At 31.0% G+C, this 27,225-nt stretch overlaps 2 protein-coding genes across 2 annotated transcripts; both read right to left on the bottom strand.

The window, feature by feature from the left end:
- Positions 1–15,971: 15,971 nt before the first annotated feature.
- Positions 15,972–18,809, bottom strand: LOC136086199 (uncharacterized). Its single transcript, XM_065808481.1, has 3 exons — positions 18,804–18,809; positions 16,584–18,018; positions 15,972–16,486 (listed from the first exon to the last, which is right to left on the bottom strand). Exons 1-3 carry the CDS (start codon positions 18,807–18,809, stop codon positions 15,972–15,974), a joined length of 1,956 nt encoding a protein of 651 aa, XP_065664553.1.
- Positions 18,810–19,076: 267 nt separating this feature from the next.
- On the bottom strand, positions 19,077–23,009 carry LOC100212155 (potassium voltage-gated channel subfamily A member 2). Its single transcript, XM_065807446.1, has 3 exons — positions 22,955–23,009; positions 19,442–20,670; positions 19,077–19,266 (listed from the first exon to the last, which is right to left on the bottom strand). The coding sequence occupies exons 2-3, from the start codon at positions 20,633–20,635 to the stop codon at positions 19,192–19,194; spliced, it is 1,269 nt and encodes a 422-aa protein (XP_065663518.1). The 5' UTR covers positions 20,636–20,670; positions 22,955–23,009; the 3' UTR covers positions 19,077–19,191.
- Positions 23,010–27,225: the final 4,216 nt, after the last annotated feature.

The following is a 27,225-nucleotide window of genomic DNA, read 5'->3' on the forward strand; positions in this document are numbered from 1 at the left end:
TGATAAACGGTTTCCAAGAAAGATTGGAAGTAACAGTTAATCCTAGAAGATGAAGTGTAGATGACTCATCAAGTACATTACTGTTTATAAATATAGGAAGATCTAAATAATTGAAATAACAATAGGCTGAAAAAAATTGAGTTTTATATGAGTTAAAGTTAACCAGCCACTGTGAGCCCCATGCTAGAGCAGAAGTGAGATCCTTTTCAAGCTCAAATGCCCCCTCCAAGCAATCAGAGAGTGTTGGCTTCTTATCTCGACAAGAATAAATGGTAGTATCATCAGCAAACAATGCCACCTTAGATGTGAGAATATCTGGAAGATCGTTAATGTAAATTAAAAAGAGTATAGGGCTAAGTATTGAACCCCTGAAGTTACAGAATATGAAGAAGAGTACTGTCCATCGATGACAACTTTTGTACTGCGGTGGGAAAGGAAGGATTCAATAATCTTAAAGATGTTACCAGATACACATAAGAAGAAAGCTTATGGAGAATACCAGCATGCCAAACTTTATCAAAAGCTTCAGAAATGTCAAGAGCGATGGCCTTAACCTCTTCACCTTTATCTAATGCATGATAAAACCTTTCGGTTATTACTGTTAGCAAATCAGCTGTAGAACGAGAAGATCGGAATCCGTATTGATGATAAGAAAGTAAGCTATTAGATTCAAGATGAGAAATTAAGTGTTTGTTAATTAAAGGTTTAAAAACCTTGCTTATGATAGGAAGAAGACTGATGGGACAGTAGTTTGACGAATCAGATCGCACTCCAGAATTTTTGAACATAGAGATAACAGATGCCGCTTTCCAGCAGGCTGGACAACAAGACTCTGATAAGCACTTGTTAAATAGTTTTGAAAGCATAGACGACAGACCTGGAGAACACTGTTGTCCGGACCACAAGCTGTAGAAGAGTCTTGGCAGGAAATAATTTTAGATACAGAAGCTGGAGTGATACGAATGTCAAGCAATGGATCAACCTGTTTGACAACTAAATCAGGTAGAACGCAGCTAGTGGAATCAAGAGATTATATCGATGAAAAGTTTTCAGCAAACAATTCAGCTTTGTCTTTAAGTGAGATGACAAAGTCTGAACCATACAAGAGAGGTGGAATAACTGATTTGCCCTTATTATTGATACTATTAAAGATTCTCCAGAAATTACGAGAATCTAATTTTTGTGATGAAATACGAGATATCATTTCCTGAGAATAGCGGGCTTTGACGTTAGACAAAAACTTCTGGAGAATTGTTTTGCTAATAGATATGGAAGTAACGGTTTCGATTAGAAATTACAGCAGCACGATGTGAGGAAAACCATGGAAAAAAGTGAGACTTGACCTGGAATTGTCGAGAGGGAAAAAAATATTCCATGCCAGCCTGAATATACGAAGTTATGTAAGAAGCACATTTGTCAGCAGGAAGACGAAAGATTTCTACCCAAGGACCATCACAAAGATAATCACAGAAAGAGTTCCAGTCAGCTTTAAGATAATTGTAATAGTTACAATGATAGGGGGATTCTTATGATGAAGAAAAATAAGATAAAACTTTTAGAGAGATCAAACCGTGCTCAGAAGCACCTGAGGGTAAATGTGAAGAAATTGAGTACTGACTAGGATCAGAAACAAGACATAAGTCGAAAAGAGAAGGTTAATGATTCGGGTTGTCTGGAAAGCAAGTTGGAAAGTTGACTATTTGAGTTAGGGATTGAGAAAGGCAAAAGTTGTGGGCAGAGTCAATGATACTAGAGCCCAGTCATTTAGTGTGATGAACATTAAAGTTACCAACGACAACAATATTGGCTGATGGATAAAATGAGAGGGCTTGGTCAATTTGATCAGAGACAACATCAAAAAGAGTGCAGTTTTGAGATGAAGGAGAGCGATTTAGAACAAAGAGAAAGGCAATACAGTGAAGTGGTGCTAAACGAAAGCACATGAAAGAATAGACTATGGATTCAAACCTAGTTTCCTGACAAATGGGTGAACTCTTACGAATGTAAATTCTCATGCAAAGCGTGTGACTTTTGGAGTCTTTACGAATTAAAGGAAGATAACTATCAACACCAAGATCACAAGATGAACCAGCTGAAGTCAAATTAGTTTCACAAAGAAAAAATTGGTCATGTGAACTTTCCAAGAGATAAGACTCAACAGAAGAAAAGCTACTTCGAAGACCACAAATATTAGTGAATAATAGGTTTAGAGAACTTGGTGATGACGATGGCTTTTTGTGTTTTATAGGTTTTGGTAATTTATTCATTTTTAAATTTGTTAAATAATTTGACTCAAAGCATAGACAGTACTCAATACACTGTTTAATTGCTCAAGCAATTGCCTCATTACTATTAATAAGCCCTAAGCCGTAACAAAGGGTTTCAAATGTGGTCTTGACAATGCACACCAAAAGTACAAATAGGGACACCATCCATGCGCAACATGGCACTGTTATTACTTTGATATTTTTCAGCTGTTGATGGAATCAGCCTCTCTGAGAGCTACCACAGAGTTAGTGAAACTTGATTACCAGCCGGCCTCAGAACCATAAAACTGAGTTTTAGAGCTGTACTCTTATTAGGAGATAATAGAATGAGTTACATAGTCATAAAAACAGAGACACAAGCAAAACCCATGCCTTGAGGCGTGAAGATCTGGCATTCATTATCCTAAACTGGAAAAAATGTATTATAAATAAATCTGCACCAGTCTAATAGATGAGGAAGGGGTGCGAGACTGGTCAACAAATAGAATCTGTTGAACTCTTAAGTCTTTGCCTAGGAGGCCTTCTACAAGATAGTAGCCGGATGTATTTATCATCTGCCCAAGATAAGTATTTTTATCGAGACACCACCTCTAGCCTTTTCTCAAGCAAGAACCCCAAGGCAGTAGGTGTTTTAAGTCGGAGTTTGCTTCTCCTAGCCTTTGTCTTAAAAAGCGTATTCTACAAGGCAGTAGGACATGAAGAAGATTGTACTGGGTTACATATAATTAAAATAACAATAAAAAACTATAAAATTACTATCGTTCTATTTTGTAAAAATTTTAAAACTGTTTTTAAAAACTTTCGAAAAAATTAATATAGATTTGGTCTTAATGGTAAATAATTATTTTTTATTTAGTTTAATTTTAATTTGTAGTATAATTTATATACGCTATGTCGTTTTTGGTAGTTAAAATTTCAATAAAAAAGTATTTATTTTTCAACAATTGAAGTTGTAACACTTTAATTTATATTACACTTATATGCACTTCAAGTTGTATTTAAATAAGGTAAGAAGAATTTTTTTTTTTAAATAGTAACTAAGTGAATTTCTAATGAATTGGTTTCTTATTTAGAAAACAAAAGTGATTTTTAATACCATTTTAAATAAATAAATGAAAAATGATTTTTACTATTTTACTTATTTTCATAAGCTATAATGACCAACAGGGTAAAGAGGACAAGCTCTTTAGATGTCTATTTTGTCAAAAGAATTAAAAATGTACCAATACAAGACCATGCTGGTACTACCGTTTTGCCTTTATCTTCGGTGTCATCATTCGATTTAATTGTGCATTTATTGGCGGGGCTGAAAGTAACCAAATTACAATGAAACTTAGAGCTTTTTCTCCAGAACCTGGACTTGGTATGTCAGCTGCTAATTTTACAAGTAAAACTAACGTAAAAATTAACAAATAAGATTCAATACCTGCCACAAAAGATGATAGCTGTTTGCCTATAGACAGTGGGGCATTTTCATCCCGTCAGGTAACTGAATAAGATAAATACCGATTATTGAAATGCAATTGGTTTCCTGGTCCAAATTACAAATATCCATATTCTGTGCATTTAAAGAAGTTAAAGAATGTTAATTGCTTTTTTTCTGAGAAACATATACATAAATTTCCGTGAAGAATGATTTCAGAATGCCTTTATGGAATTTTTTGTAAGTATTGCTTTCTTTTTGCAAAAGTTGAGGCAATACACAGCCAAGAGTAATTACTCAAGCTAGTTACTTTACCTCTTAAAAGTTATTCAAAGCTTTTGGGTAAAGATGGAGACTTTAGGGTAAAGGTGAAGACAATTACATGATTGCAATGCGTATCACAAAGCTGCTATGTTGGCAGCATCAGATTTCATCAGAATATATGAATGTCCCTAAACAGATGTACGTAATTTAGTTAACAAAAAAAGACTCAAACAAGCTAAAGAAAATTGAGAACGATTAAAGCTTATAAATGAATCTATAATATTTCTTGGTCGACAGAATTTTGCTTTGTCATCTCGATGATGGGCAGATCTTTGAAATAAGTCAAAACTCTTCAGTAATTAATGATGGCAAATTTCGAGAGTTGTTTCGCTTCTGAGTGAGAGCTGGGGAAAATATTTTAAAAAGCCATTTAATAAACTGTAATTCTAAAGCAACAAAATGAAATAATTGAACTATGTGCAAAACAAATTCCGGACTTAATTAAAACAAGAATTTTTAAAGGAAAGTTTTATAGCGTTATATTTGATTAAACAATGGATACCAGTATAGTTCTTAAATGACAGTCGTATTAAGATATATTGATGTTAATACCTGTGAAATTCGTGAAGATTTTATTCGTTTTGTAAACTGCCATACTGAAAATTATTCTGATTATACTTATGAACCTGTATTAATTGAAGAATTGCTAGCAAACACAGTTATAAGCACATTAACCAAATTTGGCTTCAATTTAACTCTTTCAGGCCTAGACTCTAATTAGAGTAGCTAACTTTAAACCAATTTATTTTTCTCATAGGAAATCGTATAGCAATATCATATCACTAATTTATTTAAGGTCAAAGTTCAAGATATATTTTTTGTACACATACGTGTACATTAGGGATTTGAGATAACAAAAACGTTAAGGCAAATCCCTAAGTAAACAAAAATGTTGCACAAAATAATGTATTGTGCCTTATCTTCCTTATATGCTTAAAGGAATTTAGCATGGCGTAAGTTCCTTATGTGCACAAAAGTGTACAAAATATTTATAGTAGATTTCCTAAAAGCATAAAGTAGCAGAACCTTAACAAAATATTAGAAAACATGATTTTAACTTTTGTAAAATAATTTCCATTCAGTCATTATTGCAGGTGCATATTTTTTGCTACAAAAAATTTTGGAAAAGTATATGGCATTTTGCCAAAATCTTTACTTTTTAGTCAGCCCTTATTTTGATGCTGTATTTAAAGCAGGAAAATTTCCCAACATGCGCTAACCTCGTTTTTTATGAAATAATTAGAATAAATTAAAATTTCTATTAGAACTAACTCAGTTAGTTTTAGCTTAAAAAAATTTTAAGATTAAGTGCAATCATAACTTTAAGAATGTCTGTTTATGTGTACACCAGGCCTTAAAAGGTTAAAGGATTGTGTTGGTATAGGTACTGATGGATGCAGCTTTATTTTAAGTGAAAACAACGGAGCAGTCACGAAATTACAGATTATCCTACCAAACGCAACAAATTGTACAACCATGCTTTAAACTTATTAATTTTCAAATGTTCGTCTCTGCAAACAGTAAAAAATACAACGGGTACAATGAAAGAAGTAATATCATTATTTAAAGCTTCGTGTAGGCAAAGTAATGTTCTTAAATATATAAATAAGGTGCAAACAAGCTTATGCGAAACAAGATGAACTGAACGGCATGATGTACAGACGTTTGTAAGAAAAATTTCTTAAAAAAAGAACATTCGATAATGAATCCAACCATAAAAAATATAAAGGTATTTTTGAGCTAGTTATAAATCGTTCAAAGAAAATATATTATTTAAATCAATTACTAAAATTCAAAGGGTCACCCAGAAAACCGGGAATCTCATTAAAGAACTAATTGGTAAAAAAAAGTTATCAACTACTTGTCTTTCAAAAATAATAAACTTTATTGACGTTGATATACTTAAGGAATCAAAAATTGCTAAAATATTTAATCAAGTTTTTGTAAGTGTAGGATCAAATTTAGCCTAAAAACTAAAACTTGGTAAAATTAGCGTAGAGTCATATTTAACTGCTAACAATACAATAATGACCAACAATAAACTGACTAAAAATGAGTAATTGATTCCTTTTCAAACGTTAAAACTAAACAAAGGATTAGGAGTTGATGAAATAAGCAATAATGTTTTAATAAAATCTTTGCATTATTTAATAACACCACTGTTGCATATTTGATCTTTCTTTAAAACAAGGAATATTTCCAGAAAGTTTTAAAATTGCAAGAGGTATACCGGTTTTCAATTCGGGTGATCCATCTAATGTCTCTAATTATAGACCTATTTTCATTCTTCCTTGCTTCTCTAAAATACTGGAACGAATAATGTATAATAGACTATTCTCTTTTCTAAGATCAAATAATAATTTATATAACAAACAATTTGGGTTCAAAAAAGGTCATTCAACTGATCATGCTATTCTTAAACTTGTTCATGATATTTTTCGAGCTTTTGATAAAAAGAATATACATTAGGTATTTTTATAGACCTTAGCAAAGCCTTCGACACAGTTGACCAACATATTTTATTAAAAAAACTAATAAAATACGGAGTTAAGAATGCAGATATAGTTTGGTTTAAAAGCTACTTGTCTAATAGAAAGCAGTATGTTTCTTATGAAGGTGGTAAAACTGACAATAAGACAATCACTTGTGGAGTTCCTCAAGGATCCATTTTAGGACCACTTTTGTTTTTAATATGCATTAACGACTTGAGCAGAGCTTCAAATATTTAAGACTCTCTTTTGTTTGCTGACGATACCAATTTATTCCCATAGTAATATAAAAACTCTATTTAAAACAGTCAACAAAGAATTGTTAAAAGTAACTGAATGGTTTAATACAAATAAATTGTCATTTAATTTAACCAAAATTAAGTATATTTTTTTTCATCGTCTTTATCAAAGAGACGAAATTTCCCTAAAGCTCCCAAATGATAGCATTCGGAATCAGTTTATAAAAAGAGAACACTCAATGAAGTTTCTAGGTGTTCTTCTTGACGAAAATATCACATGGATAAACCACTTAAAATTATTCGAACATAAAATTTCTAAAAATATTGGCATACTTTATGAGGTAAAACCTTATTTAAATCAAATTTGTTTAAAACATATCTACTTTTTATTTTGTTTTTATTTTTAAAGGATTACAAATTATATGAATCAGGAAAGCAAGATGAAGGAAACAAATTCCAAAGAACTGAAGAGTTCGAGGAAAAAAACTAGACAAATAAGCGTTTTTAAAGCAATTAGGAACAGTCACAGAAAAAGGATGAGACTTAATTGAATGACGAATAACACGAGAATAAATTTTAGTAGATGGCACAAAAGACGCTAGCTCTTCAGAGCAGTGCCTATTATAGTATTTGTAGAAAAGAGAAAGAGAAGCAACATTACGACGATGTGATAATGATTGGAGGTTGGCTGCTTGAGCAGGTCCAACTATGTTTAGAATGTGTTTTTACACCTTGTCTAAAAGAGAAAGGATATCATTAGAAGATCCGCCTCAGATATGGCAACAGTATTTCATACAAAGCCGGATTTGAGATTTACAGAGATAGAGATAGAATCTGATGTAAGAAAGTGTCGAGCTCGATAAAGAGATGGAACCTTAGCAGGTGCTAATTTTCCAATTGATTTGATATATGGTTTCCAAGAAAGATTGGAAGTAAGAGTTAATCCTAGAAGATGAAGAGTAGATGACTCATCGAGTACATCACCATTCATAAATATAGGAAGATCTAACTAATTGTGATAACAAGTGGCTGAAAGAAATTGAGTTTTATCTGTATTGAAGTTCACCAGCCACTGTGAGTCCCATGCTTTAGCAGAAGTGAGATCCTTTTCAAACTCAAATGCACCCTACAAGCAATCAGAGAGTGTTGGTTTCTTATCACGACAAGAATAAATAGTAGTATCATTAGCAAACAATGCCACCTTAGGTGTGAGAATATCTGGAAGATCGTTAATGTAAACTAAAAAGAGTGTAGGGCCAAGTATAGAACCTTGAGGAACCCCTGAAGTTACAGAATAAGAAGAAGAGTGCTGTCCATCGATGACAACTTTTATACTACAATTGGAAAGGAAGGATTCAATAATCTTAAAGATGTTGCCAGATACACGATAAGAAGAAAGCTTATGGAGAGTACAAGCATGCTAAACTTTATCAAAAGCTTCAGAAATGTCAAGAACAATGGCCTTAACCTCTCCACCTTTATCTAATGCACGATAAAACCTTTCGGTTATTACTGTTAACAAATCAGCTGTAGAACGAGAAGATCGAAATCCATATTGATGGTTAGAAAGTAAGTTATTAGATTTAAGATGAGAAATTAAGTGTTTGTTAATTAAAGATTCAAAAACGTTGCTTTTGATAGGAAGAAGACTAATGGGACGATAGTTTAACGAATCAGATCGCTCTCCAGAATTTTTGAACATAGGGATAACAGATGCCGTTTTCTAGCAGGCTGGAAAACAAGACTCTGATAAGCACTTGTTGAATAGTTTTGAGAGTATAGACGACAGCTCCGGAGAACACTTCTGCAAGACTATAACAAGTATGTTGTCTGGGCCACAACCTGTAGAAGATTCTAGGCAGGAAATCACTTTAGATACAGAAGCTGGAGTGATACGAATGCCAAGCAATGGATCAACCTGTTTGTTGGCAATATCAGGTAGAACGCAACTAGTGGAATCAAGAGATGATATTGATGAAAAGTTTTTAGGAAACAATTTAGCTTTGTCTTTAGGTGAGGTGACAAAGTCTGAACCATACAAGAGAGGTGGAATTAAAGATTTGCCCTTATTATTATTACTATTAAAGACTCTCTAGAAGTCACGAGAGCCTAATTTTTGAGATGAGATATGAGATTTCATGACCTGAGAATAGCGGGCTTTGGCGTTAGGCAAAATCTTTTTGCAATTGTTTCTAACAGTAATTAACAGACGTCTGTTTTCTGGGGAATTATTTTGCTGATAGATATGGAAGTAACAGCTTCGATTGGCAATCGCAGCAGCACAGTGTGAGAAAACCATGGAGGAGAGTGAGGCTTGACCTGGAATTGTCAAGAGGGAACAAAAGATTCCATGCCAGCCTGAATCTACGAAGTTATGTAAGAAACACATTTGTCAGCAGGAAGACAAAAGATTTCTACCCAAGGACCATCACAAAGAAAATCACAGAAAGAGTCCAAGGTAGTTGTAAGGGGTACGATGATAGGTGGATTTAGATGATGAAGAAGAATGAGATATTAGTTTTAGAGAGATCAAACTATGATCAGAAGTACCTCAATGTACTTCTGATCACCGTTTGATTAGAAGTACATTGAGGTACTTCTGATCACAGTACAATGGTGAATATTGAGAAATTGAGCATTGACTTGGATCAGAAACAAGACAAATGTCAATTAGTAAAGGTAAATGATTCGCGTTGTCTGGAAAGCAAGTTGGAAAGTTGACTATTTGAGTTAGGGATTGAGAAAGGCAAAAGTTATGGGCTTTAATGCCTGCAGAGTCACTGGCACAAGAGTCAAGCCATTCAGAATGGTGAGCATTAAAGTCATCGACAACAATTATATTAGCTGATGGATAAAGAGAGAGGGCTTGGTAAATTTGATCAGAAATAACATCAAAAAGAGTGCAGTCTTGAGATGAAGGAGAGCGATTTAGAACAAAGAGAAAGACGAATGAGTGAAGTGGAGCTAAACAAAAGCACATGAAAGAATAGTCTTTGGATTCAAGCCTAGTTTTACGACAAATGGGTGAATTCTTACCAATGTTAATGCACACCCCAAGCACGTGACTATTAGAGTCTTTACGAATTGAAGGAAGATAACCATCAACACTAAGATCGCAAGATGAGACAGCCAAGCTCAAATTAGCTTCACAAAGAGCAAGTTGGTCTGGTGATCTTTTCAAGAGATAAGGCTCAACAGAAGAAAAGCTACTTCGAAGACCACAAACATTAGTGAATAATAGGTTTTGAGAACTTGGTGATGACGATGGCTTTTTGTGTTTTATAGGTTTTGGTAATTTATTCATTTTTAAATTTGTTAAATAATTTGACTCAAAGCATAGACAGTACTCAATACACTGTTTAATTGCTCAAGCAATTGCCTCATTACTATTAATAAGCCCTAAGCCGTAACAAAGGGTTTCAAATGTGGTCTTGACAATGCACACCAAAAGTACAAATTGGGACACCATCCATGCGCAACATGGCACTGTTAATACTTTGATATTTTTCAGCTGTTGATGGAATCAGCCTCTCTGAGAGCTACCACAGAGTTAGTGAAACTTGATTACCAGCCGGCCTCAGAACCATAAAACTGAGTTTTAGAGCTGCACTCTTATTAGGAGATAATAGAATGAGTTGCATAGTCATGGAAACAGAGACACAAGCAAAACCCATGCTTTGAGGCGTGAAGATCTGGCATTCATTATCCTAAACTGGAAAAAATGTATTATAAATAAATCTGCATCAGTCTTATAGATGAGGAAGGGGTGCGAGGCTGGTCAAAATAGAATCTGTTGAACTCTTAAGTCTTTGCCTAAAAGGCCTTCTACAAGATAGTAGCCGGATGTATTTATCATCTGCCCAAGATAAGTATTTTTATCGAGACACCACCTCTAGCCTTTTCTCAAGAAAGAGCCCCAAGGCAGGGGTTGTTTTAAGTCGGAGTTGGCTTCTCCTAGCCTTTGCCTAAAAAGGCGTGTTCTACATGGCAGCAGGACATGAAGCAGATTGTAGTGCGTTTCATGTTACCAGTATCAGGATAACCTGACCTGACCGATGACTTCTCTTTTATTCATTTTTATCTCAATTATACTAACATTCGCATTTAACAAACAAAAACATGCCATAAGAATAATATCCAACGCAGACCGTCTCTCTCATCCACAACCGTTATTTATTAATCTAAAACTTTTAAATGTTTACCAAATAAGTATATATCATAATTTAATTTTTATGTATAAAGTCAATAACGATACGATGCCAAATATTTTTAAAATGCTATTTAAAAATATACAGCACAAATACCTTACTAGACATGCAAACAATAATTATATTCAGGCTAAAACTCACTTTTAAGCCACTACATTTTCTATCACAGCTAGAGGCCCCCAACTATAGAGCATAGTAATTGGAAATGACATCAAAACGCTTGCGAACATAAATATTTTTAAATCAAAACTAAAAGAAATAATTTTAATTAATCAAAACATGAAGGACTACTTCCAGAGCTATATTTAAAATATTACATTGTATATTTTCATTTTGTTTGCAAAGGTTTAAAAATTTAATTCTCTAAAAACTTTTTTTATTTTTTTATTTTCTTACTATGAAAAACTAAAAATATTTTCTTAAAATCTTGAATGCTTTTCATTATACTTCCTAATTGGGAATTCTTAATCGCAATAATTAAAAACTTCTATATATAGTTTTGAACATCTTTTTTTTTTTTTCGTTTGTTTCTTTTTTATTTTTGCTTTGTGTTCAATTATATTTGAAAATAAATTTTAGAATTTACTTTAAAAAAAAAAAAATATACATACTTTTTTTCCTTTTTATATTTGACAACATTTTTAAAGATTTGATCGCTATATTATTAACGGATTATTGGGAGCTTGGCGATAAGACTATTTTGTCTTCTTCTTGCCCCCGCCATGTGTATATTTTACCAATACGAAAGTTATAATTATTTTTGTAAAATGAGTGTTAAGTTTTAGATCTTGTTCAATAAATATGGTAGAAACACTTGATTTGATATCTCAGTGGAATGAGCGGGATTCTTCAACTAAAGCTGCATTACGAAAAAATGCAATGTCTGAGCCTTTATTTGTAATAACACTTTGTTCAATAGCCAATGTGTTAAATACCACAGTCTCTTTAAGTGAGGCTCTTCAAATAAAAAATTATTGAATAAGGAATATGCCAAAACTATTCTTAAACATACTATAAAAATATTTTTAAAAAAGACGTCAGAATGAAGAAAACTTTAATGCTTCATTTATGACTGCATCAAAGTTACTAGAAGACTTTAAAACTAGAAGGTTTAAAAATCAAGATTTCGCGAATTACAGGAAATCAAACTAATCGCACAAACCTTAATACCAATAATCCTCTAACTTACTATAGCGTCAATTTTTATTTACCGTAACTTGATAGCATACTTTTAGATTTACAGTTCAGATTATCTGACGAGACCTTGAACTCTTTTAAATTAAATGTAGCAATACCTAGAAGTTTATTAAATAAAACAAAGACAGAGTTAACAGCATCCATAACTAATAATACTGAGTTTTATGAAAGGGCTTCCCAAGATAAATACTATTGATGAGCTATCCAATTAATGAAAGTTTTATCAGAACTTGAATTTTGAGAGCTAAAATGGAAAGACGCAATCAAAAAGTAATAAGACCTACCTGAATGTGTGCTGGAAGCATATAAGCAATGTGATGGCAATGTCTTCTTTTTAATTAAATGTATTGCAACTGCTTCGCACGCTGCCTGTTAGCGTTGCTTCGGGAGAACGGAGTTTCTCGGTTTTAAAAAGACTTAAAACTTGGTTAAGATTCAATATAGAACAAGAACGATTAAATAGCTTGGCTATAATGCATATCCATAGAGATTGCACCATAAATGTCGAAAAGATTATTGATAGTTTTGCATCTTCAAAAACTAGAAAGCTCAATTTTCTCGAGGATATAAATCTGTCCCTTATTATAAATAAGGGACGGATTTATATCCTTGAAAATAAATATTTATTTTCAACATATGATTTTTTCAAAATATTTATATACGGATTAATTTTTTTTTGTTGGTCAAATTACCCTCCCCCCCCCCTCCCTCCTAGGACAATGACCTCGATCTGCCACTGGGAAGCTTATAATTTCAAAACATGATGAAAAACTAGAACAATTTGTGTCTAAAACGAAAATCTAAAATCTAAAAATACAACAATAATGAGAAATCAAGAAATCTTTACAAATAATAACTTTAAAAAAAAAACATTAACAAAAGTATGGAAACAACTTTCATTGGAAAATTTCGAACGTCAATTTACAAAGGAAAAAGTCTTTAAGAATATTTTGCTAAGTATTCATCTGTTTTTACCTTCATTTTGTCCTTTAGGATTTTTTAAAATGGATAAATAAGATTTGATAAGTGATAAATAAATCTTGTGCTTAAAGAAGACTTTTCGTTAATTGATTCTGTAAGACACCTATATTTAAAATATATCATGTAGTTTAAAATTGTTGTTTTTTAAAATAATTACCATTTTCCGAATTAAATTAAAAGTTAAATGAAATTTGGCAATTGTTACCAAATTTAATTGAAAGCCGAATTTTTGTTTCATATTCGGCATCAAAGCCGAAATCAACTTCACCTTTCAGTAAACTTCATATTCTGAATTTTAACAAATATTCATCTTTATATTGAATTTTAATTGATTCTCAAACTTTTCTTTCAAATATTTTAGGTTTAATTTTTAAAGTTTTCACTGCTCTCATTTTATATTGCATAGACATTCATTTTTATGATGCCCGATTGCAAATTCGTCCCATTTTTCTTCTAATACACTTTTTTGGTTTTGTTTTGTTCTTGTCGCTATTTTCATTTTTGTTTCGCCAATGTATTTTTGTTTACATTTGTATTCTATTAGGTATACTCCAGAATAGCTATTTGATAGTGGTTTTGTTTTGCTGCGCGAGGTTAGCAAAGATTTAATATTTGGACTAGATTTAAAGGCTCACTTGTAACCTGCTTTCCTGATTTTTCGAATGATTTTTCGAAATTTTGGTAATAATGTCGGGATCCACGCTAGCGTTATAGTTGGCTTGGTTTCATCATTGCTAGACGAATAAGACTATTTCATTATTTGAGTCTATTCTTTTTTTTTGCCAGATTTTGAAATTTTATATTTTTTTTATAATTACCTTTTGTTGGTTATTTGGATATCTAAAACGTTTAATCTTTCAATTCGATTGAGTATTTAATGGCATGATATTGACTGTTTACCCAGTGGGCACAGTACGTTTTTAAAACGTTCTTTGGACGTTTTTATTAGGTTTAAACCTTATAAAAACGTCTAAAAAACGTTTTAAAAACGTTTTAAAAACGTACCGTGCCCACTGAGTAATACCTCTTGAAAACGGATGACATAATCTTTATTAGTAAATCTTGCGTGGCTATCATATACGTACCTCAAAAATAATTTTATTTCTAGCGGTAGATTAGTATGAAGCTTTATGTCTATAGCTTTACTTTCGAAAAACTCAGGAAACCTTCCGCAAGTATTACCATGAGTGAAATTCCTATTGGATCTGAATCAACAAGCTCGTGAGTTTCTTCATTCAATAAAAAAGAACATTTATATAAACACAGTTTAATTAGTGATTTTATTTTATTACACTTTGTTTTGTTAGCTTGTTTAAGCTTGGGAAGAGCTCTAATATATCAAGAAGAGTATTTGCGGCCTCACCCAGTAGGATTGATGGGTATAAATCGACAACGTCATAAGACACCTGTATTTTATCGTACAATATATTTCATAGTTTAGCTAATTTTAAAAAAGTTAACAAATTTTTAACTTTGTTTTCCTTTTTTTAAAATTGGTTGAAACTATTAATTGCAAAGAGTATGATTTTTTGATTTGTGCGCTTATCATACATATGTGGCGGTATTGAGTCGCTTGGTATTTGGTCGCTTGGTATAGACTTTTATTTTCTTTTTTAGTAAATTGTCTATCTTTGCTTTGCCAATTTCGTGGCGAATTTTGTCGATGATTTTGTTGTGTTCTATTCTAACAAAGCCTGCTCTTATCAAAAGAGTATATATCAATGTTTTTGTTCTTTCTTATTTTTTTTTTATGCTTTTCTTTGGTTGTGATTTAAACTGCCTTTTTTTTTTTTTTTTTTGGCAGTTTAAACGTTTTAAGTTGGCTCAACACATTTTTACGTAATGAACTCACAATTTTGCGTAATGAACTCTTTTTTTGCGTATGAACTCACTATTTAGTTGCAATACTCTAGCTTGAACGCTGTCGATTCTGTTACTAAAGTAATTATATAAAGGGTATATTTTGTATAGTTGGGAGAAATTTAGATCCTAGTTCTAGAAGATTTCTATTGTTTTCAAGTTTTCTGTTTCACATAGGTTTAGCATAACATCTTTAATGAATAAAAAAGTCTGAGCTTATTCCTTTGGATTTATATTTTTCAAGAAATTAAATTTTTTGATAAGACGATACTTAGATTTTACAAAAATTTTATGTTGAGATTTTTCAGTAACATTTTTGATAGATTCATTATCCTCTTGAGCTAAACTTTTGTATAAATAGTTTTTGTATAAATAGTTTTTATATAAATAGTGTTTATATAAACAGTTTTGGACTAATTTTATTTGATTAAAATAACGAGTTCTAGAATCGTTTTTGATACATATTTATTTTTTTTGATGGGTATAAATTGACAACGTCGTAAGACACCTGCATTTCATCGTATGATATATTTCATAGTTTAGCTAATTTTACATAAGTTGACGAATTTTTAACTTAGTTTTCCTTTTATTTAAAATTTGACCATTCAAAAAATTGTCATGGTAATTTTACATGGAAAAATAAAATTTCTTTAAAAGTCGAGGTCAACAATTTAGCAGATAAGTGAGGGAAGCCCTTGAAATACAACGCCACGAATGTGCGCCTTCAGACGGCGGTCTGAATCAGTATGATGGAGGTTACGTCACAACCTCCTTTTGGAAACCAATATTGTTTCAATATTTGAATCAAAAGAAACTATTGCATTGATTTGTTTTTGTTTTTAATTAAGTTGAAACATCTGGTATAGTATGTAAACTTATTCTCTTTCTTATAATAATTTACAATATTTCTAGGGGTTATATATACCCTCGTTATTCAAGTAATATAAAAAACCGTTAAAAAAAAACAAACAAATAATAAAACTTCAATGTAATGTGTTCTTGCATCTTAAAAAAGAAAAATAAGGTTTCCAAAACGACGATGTGACGTAATCACCGTCGTCTTCATTCAAACCGCCTTCACCCGGAGAACACTGGTGAAACTGTATTTCCAAGGACTCTCTCACTTTTCTCTTAAAATAGTCTTCCTCTACTTTAACAGTGTTGTTATTATTCCAGCCAAAGGCACCATGGCAATTTCTGGAATGCCCCGCTACGGCCGAATTTTTCCATTTTCCCTCAAAAGTATGTTTTTGATGTTGGCAAATGCGAGTTGAAACCTTGAGTTTTGTTTCACCTACATAGAGCTTTCCACACAAACACTCCAGTTTGTATACTCCTGGGTAAGAGTTGTTGGGAAGTCGAGGCTTGTTTTTTTGAGTTATTAATTGTTGAAGGTTTTTTGGTGATTTAAAAACTGGAGTATAGCCTACACTTTTAAATATCTGTTTTAATTGATTACTTAATTTTGGTACCCATGGTAGAGAAATATAATTTGGTTCTAGTTTATTGATGTTATTGTTGTTGTTTTGTTGATTATTTTGCTAATTTTTTATTTATTTTTTTGACAATGTTTTGAAGTATTTTTTTGTTATAACCATTTTCTGTAAACATTTCTGTTAGAAACTTTAATTCATGATTTATGTGTTCTTTACTGCATAATGCAAAAGCTCTTTGGATAAAACCTTTAAATACACCATAAATTATTTTTGGATCGTGACAAGAATGCGGCTTTATTTGCACATTAGTAATTGCATCTTTGCGATAGATTTTAAAAAGATATGTTCCGGATTTTTTATTTGTTATTGAGAGATCGAGAAAGTTTATTGCGTGTGAATCACTTTCTTTTTCAATTGTATATTTAATATTTGTGTGTTGATTATTTAACAAGTTGAGAAAACGTTCTGATTCTGCCTCATTTATAAAACGGGAATGGATGTCATCTACATACCTTTTAAATGATTTTACACATATTGGTGGTGTAAGATATTGTGCCTGTAGTAACGCTTTTTTTTCATAATGTTGTAGAAAACTCTCTGCCATTACTACCATTAATGATAAACCTATAGGACCAGCATCTTCCAATGTGTGTATGTTGCTTTCATGTAAAAAATAACAATTTGACAAACACAAATCTAAAAGTATTTTTATTTCTGAAAAAGATAATTTTGATTTAAAGACAGGACTGTTACGGAGTTGTTCTAATAAAATATCGATTGATTCTTTAACTGGTATTGAAGGGTAAAGATTAACAATATCGAAGGAAACTTGAAATTCACCAGGATTGATATACCATGATTGAGCACATTCAACAAACTGTTTTGAATTTTGAAGTTTTGTTTTGTTAAGATTGGAGGTCGGTTGGATGAGATTTACTAAATAATTTGATAATTTATATGTAGGTGATCCTATTGTGCTTACTATAATTCGCATTGGGTAGTTATTAGTTGGTTTGTGTGCTTTGGTGACACCATATAATCGTGGAGGAGTGGCGTCACTTGGATAAATTGATCTATATTCATTTTTTGTAAACTTTGTTTTCAGATTTCGTAAAGTATTCTGAACGTTGCGAAGAAGTTTTCGAGTTGGATCATAGTTTATGATTTTAGATTTTCCGAGTTGTTCTTCAATTTTTTTAAGAGCATCGGTTTTTTTAATTCGAACAAAGCCTGATCCTTTATCGAACGGATAAATACTAATTGTGTTGCTAGACTTAAGTTCTTTGAGAGCTTTAAACTGATCCTTATCTAAATTTGTACAAACCGGTTTATGAATTTTCAAAACTCGAAGTACATCTTGTCTAAGTTTATTTGCATCAGTATTTTTGTTTGAATATTTTAACTTTAAAGCTGCCGTTTCAGATATACTTATTATATCCATATATGGAACTTTACTCGGAATGGGAACAAAGTTGGGTCCTAAATCTAGTAATTTTTTGTGATGTGTTGGGATATTATCAGCACATAAATTAAGTGTTACCTCTTTTATAAACTTGTACTTTCTTTGGTTATCATTATCTTTATATCTACTTTCCTTGATTAATAAATCAAATTTGTTTTTTTTAGTTTATTTCTCGATCTCAAAAATATATATTCGTAGGACTTATCTGTAATGTTTGTAATTTTTTGAAAATCTTTAGTATTTACACATGATTTTATAAATTCTTCTAATTTTTTGATTGAAATTATGTTGTTGAAATATCTTTTTTTTGCTAGCTTTTGGGTATGTAGAAGTAGATCTTTTTTAACTTTTATCATTAAGCATTTACTAAATTTACTGTTCAGTGGATTTTTTATACGAAGAAATCTTGGGTTGATGCAATGTTTAACACATCTTTGAAGAAATATCCATTGATTTTTTGATTTTGCTGCGTTTTTCTTTGCGTTTTTTAATGCGTTGATGTTATGATATAATCCAATACTATAATTGGCGACAATATAATTTTTAAAAGTTAACATCTTAGATAAGCTTTATAAAATTTAATTAAGTTGAAACATCTGGTATAGTATGTAAACTTATCCTCTTTCTTATAATAATTTGTTTTTGTTTTATTTTTACCGGTTTAATTTTTTTATTTTTAACGGTTTAATTTTTGTTTTTGTTTTATTTTTAACGGTTTTTTATAAATATATATATATATATATATATATATATATATATATATATATATATATATATATATATATATATATATATATATATATATATATATATATATATATATATATATATATATATATATATTATACTTGACAACGAGGTTATCTATACTCCTTTGAAATATTGTATACAAATTAACTCAAAAAGTAAAGAGTTACATCCATAATAGAAGTTTTTATTTAATTGATATATATTAGTAATTCAAAACGGTACCTTATTTTTGTTTTTTCTTCTTTTGTTATTTATTCGAAAAATAACTTAAAGTGATTTGGTATTAATCTATGTTTTACATACTTTTGAAGAATATATATATATATATATATATATATATATATATATATATATATATATATATATATATATATATATATATATATATATATATATATATATATATATATATATATATATATGTATATATGAATCTACAATTCTATATTTAATTTTTATTCAACTGTAAGTTTTGTTATTAAACTTTAGAGCTTTTTATTTATATTGATTTCTCTGACTTTTGTTAAACCGAATTTTTTCATATGAGTATGAGTTCTATAAAGATGGTATCTTTTTAGTGAGGTTTAAGCGTTTTGACAACTCTTTTTGTCTTGTGCGTCTGTTACGCTCCTATGATAAGAATAATTTTACTATCAATTTAATTGTTCATCGTCATCATTATTATCATCATCATCATCATCATCATCATCATCATCATCATCATCATCATCATCATCATCATCATCATCATCATCATCATCATCATCATCATCATCAATTTCGACTATTTAAACGCATTACTTACCTCTTTGTAAAAGTACTCAAAATTGCTTACAATTACTGGAATTGGAATAGCTACCACTAAAACACCTGATATGGAGCAAAACATTCCTATCATTTTACCAGCAAGAGTTACAGGTACAACATCACCATAACCAATAGTTGTCATTGTGACCACAGCCCACCAAAGAGAGTGAGGAATGCTTTGAAAATCTGAATTTATTTTTCCTTCTGCAAAATAGGCAGCGCTTGCAAATAATATTGCACCGATTGCAAGAAACATAACAAGCATAAGAAGCTCTTCAAAACTTTCTTTAATCGTATTAGCAAGAAGGTGAAGACCACGTGCGTGCCTAAAAAGTTTAAATACTCTAATGACGCACAGTATTCTAATGACTTTGAGACATATTATATAGTTCGCTGAGCTTTTAGAATCAAATGCAAATTCCAAATAAAACGGTATTATTGATACTAAATCAACGATGTTTAAAATCGATCGAACAAAATAAAGACGATCTGGTGCAGCAAGGAAGCGTAGGAGGTACTCCAATGTGAACCAAGAGTTGCAAATAGAGTTAATAACCAGCCATGTTGTTTTCATATGTTCTCCTTCTTTATTATCAGGATTTAAAAAAGGAATTGTTTGTATGCAGAATACTACGATTGAAAGTAGTATTATTGTCAAAGAAAAAATTGCTAAAAATTGAGCAAGTCTTGAAGATTTTGGATACTTAAACATAACCCATATTGTTTTTAAAATCGGATTAGATGGTAAATGTAACTCTTCCTGAAAAACTGATGAGTTATAGTCTTCACAATGTTGCTTCGTTTCTACTAGCTCAAAAAATATAAGTTCCTGGGTAAATATTTTTTCTGAAACCTCTTCCGGTTTCTCTAGTAAACCATTAGATTGGTAATAATTTAAAATGCCACTGAAAGCTCTCCTGTGTCGGTCAAAGAAGTATTCGTGTTTTACTAGGTTATAAAAATGCTTTCTTTTTTCGGGGTTTCCGAGTAACGTGTTCGGAAAACGCTCTATCGTTGTGAGAAAAGTTTCGTATCGTTTTCCAGAGACGTTTATTACAATTACGTTCTCCTCTGGCTTCAAAGAGAATTTTGACAATGCCTCGCAATTTCTGGAATGACAGAGTAGATTAGACAATCCCATATTTGATTTTGTTGAGAATATTGGTAAACTTGAACTTATCGCTTTATTCATTGATATCAATATAAAAGTATCGACAATAAAAACGCCTAGAAACACACAAAATAAATCAGGTTTATAAGAAAGCATAAACATTAAAAAGCATTCAGTTAAGATTCTAATAAGAGATGCAAAGAATATTTATCAAATACTTGACCTTCTGGAAATAAGTTTTGTTTATATTTTGTAGTTGTTTTGAAACACATTTTCTCCATAATTTAATAAACAATATATTTTATTATTATAGATTGGATTTTTTTGTAAAATTTAAATGCATACTAACGTGTCATAATGTGTATTCTACAATAGGGGAACCTGTTGTACCTTTGACCACTATTTAAACCATTCAAACTATACTTAGGACTTTTTTTTTTTTCATTCAACCAAGAAGTATCTTTTTCCCGCGTTTTAAAAAATGAAGTCAATTCGTCAAAGGTACGTTGTACCTTTAACCGATGACACGTACGTTGTACCTTTGACCGATGCGCGTTGTTCCTTTGACCAAAATGTTGTTATTAAAAAATCATGCCATTTTTGAACCTCTTTAATATTTTAGCTTGTTATATATTATATAGCAACTTCTGGCCTTCCTGATATCAATAAAAAAACAAATCTAACTATTTTGTAATCAATCCTAATTGTCTAAAAAAATATAAAGAAAAATCAATCCTTACAATCTTGCAAAGACTTATCGCGTATCGAAGTTACGATACTTAGTATTACTAATAGTATTACTAATTTTTTTTAACTAAAATCTGTTATTATAATTATTTAGATAAAGTCAGATATTTTTTTTAGTTTTTGTTGGTCAAAAGTACAACATCCTAGTCTGGTCAAAGGTACACGAGATGGGTTTCTTTAACAATTATCGTATAAATTCCCATTTACGGTAAACATAATCATCGAAACTTTTCCATGACAAAAAATGTTGGATAATGTTTATAATGTCGTAGATGAATCAAACAACAATTTATCACATTTTTAAAATCAGAACAAGATTTACACAAATATTTACTTTTTAAGAGCCAAACTTATAATTACTTGTGGATCGATACCATCTATCCCAAGTATGATGCTTTACGGTAAGAAGAGTCGTCATAGACTATTATTTTAAATGGCACTTCACATTTTTTTTAAATAATAATAGTAACCCGACAGAGTGGAGTGACCAAAGGTACAACGTGGTCAAAAGTACAACAGGTTCCCCTATTACTTCTTTAATTACATTATTTTTTTTAATGGAATAATAAATAGATTAAGGTGGTTGTTCAATGCGAACTCGATTGTAATTAACAAATAAATTCAATCTTTTTGGAATATCGGAAAAAACTCATCCATTCAACACACAGATTTTATTATATATATATATATATATATATATATATATATATATATATATATATATATATATATATATATATATATATATATATATAATTTTATGTCTTAAATAACAGGTGATATTATATTTATTGTTTTTACAATATATATCTATTTATTATCTAACTAACGAAACAATATAACTGTATAAAATATATGAATTTACTACTTTTTGAAAAAAAAATTAAAGCAATCAAATGTTATTATTTTGTTGAGTCGCCTTTAACCACTATTAAAGTTTTAAATCTGGGCGCCATGCTAACAGTACGAGACTGTACTTTGCCTTTTTTTGAGGATGACGAGTTCACACATGAACTATTTTTTCTAAGAGTTGTGCTTTGTTTGTGATCACATTTTAGTCACTTTTTGACCTTATATATATATATATATATATATATATATATATATATATATATATATATATATATATATGTATATATATATACATATATATATACATATATATATATATAAATAATATCCACAACTACAACAATAATATTAAATAGTCACTGACGAATCCAAGAGTTTTAGGAGGGGGGGAAGCATACCCCCATAACTCCCCCACCTTCTTTCCTCCCCTCCCCCCCCCCTCCTCATCCTGGAGCTGTCACTTTAAATAGTAACAAAAACAAAAGACTGAAATATTATTATTCCCGGCTTTTGCTTATTTATTCCATTTATTTAACCATATAATTGACAAAATTTTATTATAATTTGTTGTATTTAATTTAATCTTTTAAAACTTAGTTAAAAACTAGTTAACTGAGTTACCTGCTAACCTAAATTAAAAAAAACAACAACCTTTTAAAAACCTAAATTAAGTACACAAACAAAACAATAAAATCAATCATAATAATATTATGAAATGCTTAATATTAAATGATCAAAAACAAATTCATTATAGTTATATGAAAAAAGAAGAGAAAAAAAGAATAGTAATTAACTTTATACAGTAATATAGAATGCATTGATTTTTAACTTTATAAAAGTTTATACCAGCGAATGATTTTATAAATCATTATAACGTAAAAAAAAAAATTTATCAACATGCTTCCAACAGAATTTTTATTTTACATTTTTCATTACCATTGCTATGACAACACATGAAACATTTTTAATATTTTTTTCTTTTGCAATGGAGAGTGCGCTTAAACACTTTTAAATTCAATTTCTTTTTTTATCATTTTAATAACAGGTCTGCAAAAAATATTTTTTTAAAGTTGTTTGGAATTCGATAACTGTTTTTTTTTTTTGTATTTCTCAGCGCTGATTTCGAAAATGCAATCCATTTTTTTCTATTACGTCAGGTTTTCTCACAAAAAAGAGATTATTTTTGGGTAAAATAACAAAATTCGACCAATTTTTCACATTTTTCAAACGTTATAGAATTTTATTTTATGTATAAGTCATTTTCTAAACTATATTTCAAGAACACTTACATTTCTTTTTCAGCTCCTTATAATAACGTTTTTGCTTTCTGTCGAAGCTTCTTTTATTGCTTTTACGGCTGTGGACTCGTTTAGGATCATCTCTCTTCAACATCCAGCAGTAGTCCGCTATCATGTTGACATTTCATCTTCCCTGATATCTTCTTTCCATTTCCTTGATGCCTTGGTTAAATATTTCGCCTTGCTCTTCACTTACATCACCAAGGTTTGCAGGGAAGTAATCAAGATGTAAATGAAGAAATTGAACTTTAATGCTTATGTTACAGCCCAGGTTCTTAAAGTTGTCGAGCATGTCTGTGACAATGGTCTGATAGTTTGGATCTTTGTAGTTTCCTAGGAAACCGGTTACAACTAATTTAAAGGATGTTCATGCTGCCTTTTCTTTTGTTTCCATTTTGTCCATAAAATAAGGACCTCTCATAAGTTTTCTAATGTCTGGTCCGACAATGATTCCTTCCTTTAGCTTTGCCTCGGATAAACCAGGAAACTGCCCACAAAGATATTTGAAAGCCTCCCCTTCTTTTGGCAATGCTTTAAGAAATTGCTTCATCAGCCCAAACTTAATGTGAAGTGGTGGGAGTAACATCTTTTTGGGATCCTTAAGGCTTTTTCTCTCAACATTTTTAACCCCTAACTTCTAAGATTTTTCTCAAGGACCAAACTTTTTTTATGTAGTGCTGCTTTCTGTCTCGACTGTCCCATTCACAGAGAAAGCAAGGTAACTTTGTATAGCCACTTTGTTGACCAAGCAGCATTGAAATAACTTTTAAATCCCAGCACAGTGTCCATTTGTGGTCTGAGTAGCTGAGTTTGTTTAAAGCCAGTTCAAGGTTTTCGTAACATTTTTTAAGAGTGTCCAACTGGCATAGAAGCATACTTATTGCCATTGTGCAGAAGTACTTTAAGGCTTCTTTTTGATGAATCAATAAAAATTCTCCACTCATCAGGAGCATATTCTATTTTAAAACATGCCATAAGTCCAGGAACATCACTGCAAAAATACCAGGTTACCTTCTTGAGAGAAGAAAGATACAAATTCCTTTTCCCTTGATCGATACTAAGAAAAGGATGTACCCGGAGCCAACATATTTTTATCTTTCAATCTAGATCCTAAAACTTCTGCCGAGTCTTTAGGAAGACCTAGGTCTCTAACTAAATTGTTCAGTTCAGATTGTAAGAATAGAATGAGATCGGTTGTGCCAGGATCGTAGTAATCACTGTCTTCTTCACTATCACCTTGCTGAGTCAATGTCTCGGGATCATCTAGAATATCATCCAAAGAATCTGGAGGAGAGGGTATTGGTACTCCAGGTCCATGAGGAATAGGGTGAATGGCTGATTGAATGTTAGGGTAAGAAATATCCTTTTTATTTTTCAAATTAAAAAGGTACAACATCCTAGTCTGGTCAAAGGTACACGAGATGGGTTTCTTTAACAATTATCGTATTAATTCCCATTTACGGTCAGACATAATCATTGAAACTTAAGAAATAACAGTCATAACTATGATTTTTGGGCTTCCTCCAAACCATTGGTATTCCATAACGTAAGGACCGCTTTTTACCTTGAAACCATTGCCTCAGTTCTTCAACACATATTGAACAAACTTTGTGTGGAGCCCAAAACTTATCTTGATCGCCTAACTTTATACCAAAATAGTGTAATGTCGCAGACCTGTGTAATTAAAAAAAGAAATTTACTTTAAGAGTATTTAAATTTTTATAAATTCAAAAAAAATTGTCTAATTGATTAACCAATTTCCTTTTTCAATTTATTAATAGCTTCAGGGAAATCTTTTTCTTGATTGCTTTGATTTCTTTGATTTCTTGTTTTTATACTCTATTTTGCTAAAAGATTTTAAAATAAAAATTCTCAGGTAAACTTGAAGTATATCTGCAGTTTTATATAAATCAAATCTATATCAAAAAGATACCTTTGTATATTCTAATTTCAGGGCCGACGATACGGGTTTCAAAGTGGGGGGAAGGGGTCACAATCGTTACAGTCGTCCATAACAAAAATAGTGGGGGAGGGAGGGCACGTGTCCCCCCGGTGTTGTCGGCTCTAAATTTTTCTTTATTTTTTGTTTGTTGATTAATGTTTTTTATTTATTTGATTTAAGATACATTTAAAAGGAACGCGATATAAACGTTCTAAAAGACATTTTGACATCATTTATTGACGCGACGCACAGTGGGCGGAATTTCAAAAAACCTGGCCAAAAGTCAAAAAATGATTATAATTAATGGAAAATTTCTGTAAAGCATTTTTCAATAATGATAGATCCAAAATGGCGGTGTTTTAAAAACATTAATCATTAGAAATGCCTTTGGGCTTTCGTGCTTAACCAATTAGTTCTAATTCAACATTTAAGTTCAATAGACTAATGTATTATTTACATTACATATATAAACATTATATATAATACCGATATATAATGTATTATGACTGCATTATTATGCCGCAGTGTTAAAAAAAATAAATTGAAAAATTCATTATTTATTCTACTTATTTATTTGTTCAAGGAAAACAAGGAAAACTTTTATTTGCATCATTTATCATAATTGTTTCATTTATATTACTTTAAAATAAATCACCACTATTGTTATATTGAAATATTGTTGATAAACTCAATCACAGACGAATGAGTTTCAGAGTTTTCGTTAATCTCCGGAGGTAATAACATTTATAAAGCTTGAGAAGACAAAGATCTGCTAACTTTTGCATGAGATTTTAAAAGTAAAGATATTGCAGGATCTGACGAAACCAGAAGTCTGCAAAAAACGTCATGCATTGTATTTTTTCTGGAATTTTTCCTGGAGAAATCTTCGCGATATTTTTTTAAGTCTTTGTTTCTCGATTCCTGTGCATCCTCTGATAGTTGTCCTATGGGTAGTATTGCTGTTTTTGTTATTAAGGCTCCATGAATAAGTACTTTGTGTACTGTTGTAGGCATGTAGTACCAAGGATACTTTTCAACAAAAAGTAGTGCAGTTTCGGTAGAATAGTTATCGAGTTTGTCTGCGTCTATAGGAAAGCCACTAGATAATACCTGTAAAATTACATGAAACCGATTTATTAGTTCTAAATCCACTCCTAGAATATCAGCAGACACTTGTGAGTTTTTAAAAAATCTTCGAGCTGTATTTCCGTCATTTGTATTACCGCATCCTGGTTTCGGTCGATCAACTATAAACCCTAGCTGCAGCTTAAAAGCATTCTGGATTAACAATTTTTGTTGTAATATTATACTTTTTTCAATGTCAGAACGTGCTTGCCATTTTTTTATTCCAAGTTTATACCCAAGATGCAAAAAACATTCAAAAAAGCGAATCCATGCGTGCAACGTTGATAAACCGTATTCCAATTTTGATTCGTCAACTTTTATTTCTTTAACGAAATTGATATTATTGAATTGACTCGAAGTAGCAGAACACAAATAACACCGCATTGTTGATTTCGTCAATGTTATTGCATTGCAAACTTTTCCGTCAATCATTGTCATAACCAATTTATAATCTATTTTAATTTCTATTTCATGTTGAACAATGACGAGAGAAACCAGTGATTTAATTTTATCTTCAATATAGTCTTTTTCATTAATGCTTGTATGGACATTTTCGTGAAGAAATTGAAGTCTGATAGGTCGGCAAAATCGAGTAGATGAGGGTGTCCTATTTTTCCATAGATTAATATCTTGACCTAAAACTGAATTTGTACACAAAAGTTGTAATGGTACAAGTGAAGTCAGAAAAACATTTGCATCTGAGTTTC

Source organism: Hydra vulgaris, chromosome 10 (genome assembly GCF_038396675.1).
Source record: "Hydra vulgaris chromosome 10, alternate assembly HydraT2T_AEP".
NCBI classification, from domain to species: Eukaryota; Metazoa; Cnidaria; class Hydrozoa; order Anthoathecata; family Hydridae; genus Hydra; species Hydra vulgaris.